The following is a 4,267-nucleotide window of genomic DNA, read 5'->3' on the forward strand; positions in this document are numbered from 1 at the left end:
ATCTGCCCTAGGATTATTAAGCAAGGAGGGGTGGGATAGAAATTTGATAAATACCATGATTGCCTATAGCAGGGGACTCCAACCTTATTGGGTCCCAAGGTACATTTGAAAATTGAAGAAGTGGCACAGGCACTACAAAAGAAAAACTGGTAATACTCATTGCCTCCAACCCCAAACCAGGCAGAATGAGAGCAGCTGTATTCTGAATTACCAGCCTCCAAGTAGCGAGAGTAGGGAAATGTGGCTACACAAACTTGTCCTATACTGAAACTTCTCTTCTTTTATTCAAGGATGATATATTTGCATCAGAAGCTCTTAAGCCGCCTGTCAAAGCAAAATCAAAAGAGCTGGAAGTGAACCTGTTTGATGATGACGTTGACATCTTTGCTGATCTTGCAGTAAAACCAAAAGAAAGGAGTGCCAAAAAGAAGATGGAATCTAAATCTATATTTGATGAGGAGATAGGTAAGGAGTTAATGTAAGCAATTAGGTCTGTAATATGGTTACAAGTGCCAAGTGGTGGTTTTCATAGGGTAGAGAAAATTTATTATCTCCTCTGAATGAGCAGTTTGCATTGAAAGGATATCCTCCCATTGTAAGAAAATTCCCACTGCTTGTCTGTAGCTATCCCAATAATCAGTCCCCATCCCAGATGATGCTATATTTGCATTTTGAAAAGCCTGCATAATGTGAAAGTGTGTTTTTTGTTAATACACGGCAGAGGGGTGCTGTGTTTTCAAATGCTCTGTTACTTCCAACAAAGTTTTGGTGTTAACAGTGTTTACAGAATAGACTAAAATGTGAAACATCCAAAGTATGTCAGTACTTGGCTCAAACGCTTTTGGCACAGCAGCTCCTGTATCTGTCATTACTGACCCACTAAATTCCATGAGCAGGTTCAGTGTTGCTTCCCGGGCAATAGCTACTAACCTTGTTTTGTATCCGGTTAAATTCACACCAGTCACAAAACCTATTATTTGACATTCACAACTCCATTTGAACCGTAATAATTTCCTTCTCGTTCTCTAGAGGTTTGGGGGTATACATAGTTAGGATGGCAGAAAAAAATAAATACAGCAAATATGTACATACTTGATATTTTGTTGTTTTTTATATAGCTAGAGACACTATCCAAAAATAGAAAATAGAGAAGCAAATGGAGACAAAACTAAATGGGCAAATATGATGCAATTATTTCTGCTACACATTTAGTTACAGTAGGAAATTACATCTGGAATGGTCTAAAGGCTTTGTGAGTTTTGAGGAGGGATTTGACGTAAATAAGGGTGAAATTCCATAGAGACTATCTGGAAGGCAGTTTAAGGCCTAAGGGACAGGATGGGAGAAACGGCAGTTGTTTCAAGGAACAAGAATCTTATGGAAACTAAAGTTCCGCCTTTTAATAGGAAAAGATTACTATCTTCCCATGTAATGTGCACTGATGAGTATCTTTCAAGATCATTAAAATGGCAAGAGACAGAATATTGTCTAGTTAATACTTGAGGCAGGTCATGTAATTTTTGAGTCTGAGATAATCTGAGCAGGAGCTGGGACTTTTCCATGACCATTGCCTTTAAAACAATTCAGCAATGGGCGGAAAAGGGTGGTGGTGGAAAGTGACAAAACACACAAACCTAGTAGTGTCTGTCTCCCTTTTAAAATGGAAGCCAGCAATATCAATTTGGCAAAACTTTAGAAGTCATTGGCAACTTGCACACAGACAACATTCTCAGCCAAATGTAGCTTTTTTTTACCATTGGCAGTAATTGTGTATTTCCATTTCCCATTCTCTCTCTCTCTCTCTCTCTCTCTCTCTCTCTCTCTGTGTGTGTGTGTGTGTGTATTTAGATGATATCTTCTCACCTAGTAGTCAATCCAAGACAACCATCAAGAAGGCCCAGTCCTTTCAGGCAGCTTCAGGAACTAAATCCGAAATCAGAACATCAAGTACATTTGAAGACCCGCTCAATGTATTTGAAGGTCAATGAAAATGTAGCCGTTGACTCTTCTGTAGCACTCTTATCCTGCCCAGTACTAATTCCCTTGCTTTCCGATTAAACTCCTGGTATGACGGAGCTGTTCAGGCTCGCATCTAAATATTTCTCCTTCCAGGGCATCAAAAGAAACATAGTGTTCCAAAAATAATTTCAGTACCCTGTAGCACTTCTGTTCCAGTTCAGTAGCTTATACATTGACCTGCTAATGTAATCTTTTGTACAGAGTATAGATTTTATTAATCAGAACTGTCAAAATAAATCTGATATTGATAAATACAATTTGTAAAACCAGTTTTTGTGTATGGCGTGTTAGGGGAGAGGGGTAGGACCTCTGGTGGGGGACACATGCTCCTTCTGGGTTGCACCTTGGGTCCCCACCATGCACTCAGCTCTCACCTGTGGCTCTTGGATGCTGCCAGGATGTGGCTTCGAATGGCTGGCTAAACTTGATGGGGGTAGCCAGTGGGTCTCAAACCCTCAAAGAGTCAGTCCAACAGTCAAGGTGGTTTCTGCACATGCTGCAGAGAGAAAGGAGGGGCAGATGGGGCTTGTCAACCTGGAAAGGTAGCTCATCTAGGAGAAAGGCTATCTTTGGGAAGAGTAAAGTGTGGTGTAGTGTGGTGTGGTGTAGTGTAGTGGTTAAGAGCGGTAGTCTTGTAATCTGGGGAACCGGGTTCGCGTCTCCGCTCCTCCACATGCAGCTGCTGGGTGACCTTGGGCCAGTCACACTTCTTTGAAGTCTCTCAGCCCCACTCACCTCACAGAGTGTTTGTTGTGGGGGAGGAAGGGAAAAGGAGAATGTTAGCCGCTTTGAGACTCCTTAAAAGGGAGTGAAAGGCAGGATATCAAATCCAAACTCTAAAGGCTAAGTAAGGTCCTACACCTTGCCAACAAAGGTCCGTATAGTAAAAGCTATGGTTTTCCCAGTAGTGATGCATGGAAGTGAGAGCTGGACCATAAAGAAGGCAGATTGCCGAAGAATGGATGCTTTTGAATTATGGTGCTGGAGGAGACTCTTGAGAGTCCCATGGACTGCAAGAAGATCAAACCTATTCATTCTTAAGGAAATCAGCCCTGAGTGCTCACTGGAAGGACAGATCCTGAAGCTGAGACTCCCAATACTTTGGCCACCTCATGAGAAGAGAAGATTCCCTGGAAAAGACCCTGCTGTTGGGAAAGATGGAGGGCACAAGGAGAAGGGGATGACAGAGGATGAGATGGTTGGACAGTGTTCTTGAAGCTACCAGCATGAGTTTGACTAAACTGCGGGAGGCAGTGGAAGACAGAAGTGCCTGGCGTGCTCTGCTCCATGGGGTCACGAAGAGTCAGACATGACTAAACGACTCAACAACAACAACAACAAGGTCCTACACAAATCCAGAGTGGAAGGAGGCATCTCGTACGCCTCCTTCCAGCAACTCCCGCAGCCAAGCTGGTGCCAAACGTATTGCTCTGCTTTCTTTTGGATCACATCAGTGAGGCATGTCATCTGGGCAGCCCAGGACCCCCATGCACAGTGTGTCTGGGCAGCAGTTCACCCCCAGAGGCGCACTCCATTGTCTCTCCAGACAGATGGCAGCTTATTTCCTGTCTCACAATATGCTTAAGCAGGCATAGGCAACCTTTGGCCCTCCAGATGTTTTGGGGCTACAATTCCCAGCATCCCTGACCAGTGGGCCTGTTAGCTAGGGATCATGGGAGTTGTAGGCCAAAACATCTGGAGGGCGGAAGGTTGCCTGTGCCTGTTCTTAAGACTCCCAAGGGTGGAAGCAAACCTGAGAGCTTATCTTTTTGGCGTTGATTTTGTGATAGGCGCTACCCCATTGTCCTGACCGCATGTCTCCCTCCTAGTTACTGAAATGCCAGACTCGAGTAGTCCACCTTCTTTAACTAGGACTCGGCTACCACGAAACTACATTTCCCGGCAGCTCTTGCGGGCCTTGCGGAAGCGCCGAGCGCGCGTTGCTAAGGGCAACGCGGGTCCCAACATCCGGGGTCCCTCCCACGCTCCGTTAACGACCAACAGCGCCCCGGCGTCGGCGGGAAGTCCCGCCCCCCGCTCTTTGCCAGCCGCGGGAGCGCCCGGCGATTGGGCGGCGGCGCTCGGGGGGGCGGAGACCTCTGGGCGGCTTGGCCCGGAGCCCGCCTGGCCGCGTCACAAAGGCCCGGTGGGCGGACGAGGGAGGAGGCGGGCTGCGCGCCGCGTTGTGAGGGGAGGGGGCGGGCGGGGGCGGGAGTGAGTGAGTGAGTGAGTGCGGCTAACGGCAGCG

At 46.4% G+C, this 4,267-nt stretch overlaps 1 protein-coding gene and 1 long non-coding RNA gene across 6 annotated transcripts in view; one reads left to right on the plus strand and one right to left on the minus strand.

Moving 5' to 3' along the window:
* Positions 1-2,276, plus strand: part of LOC308477131 (WASH complex subunit 2-like) — a 44,406-nt gene extending 42,130 nt beyond the window's left edge. For all 5 annotated transcript variants that reach the window (XM_081005428.1, XM_081005425.1, XM_081005426.1 and 2 more), the window contains 2 exons: positions 291-465; positions 1,849-2,276. In XM_081005428.1, the coding sequence (XP_080861554.1) occupies positions 291-465; positions 1,849-1,988 (315 nt within the window). In that variant the 3' untranslated portion in view covers positions 1,989-2,276. The remainder of the gene's footprint in view (positions 1-290; positions 466-1,848) is intronic.
* On the minus strand, positions 2,024-4,154 carry LOC308477308. The gene is made up of 2 exons (XR_013986471.1): positions 3,879-4,154; positions 2,024-2,515 (listed from the first exon to the last, which is right to left on the minus strand). It is a non-coding gene; the product is annotated as an uncharacterized lncRNA (long non-coding RNA).
* Between the last annotated feature and the right edge of the window lie 113 nt (positions 4,155-4,267).

This window comes from Podarcis pityusensis, assembly GCF_964106645.2.
Source record: "Podarcis pityusensis genome assembly, chromosome: 5".
Taxonomy (NCBI): domain Eukaryota; kingdom Metazoa; phylum Chordata; class Lepidosauria; order Squamata; family Lacertidae; genus Podarcis; species Podarcis pityusensis.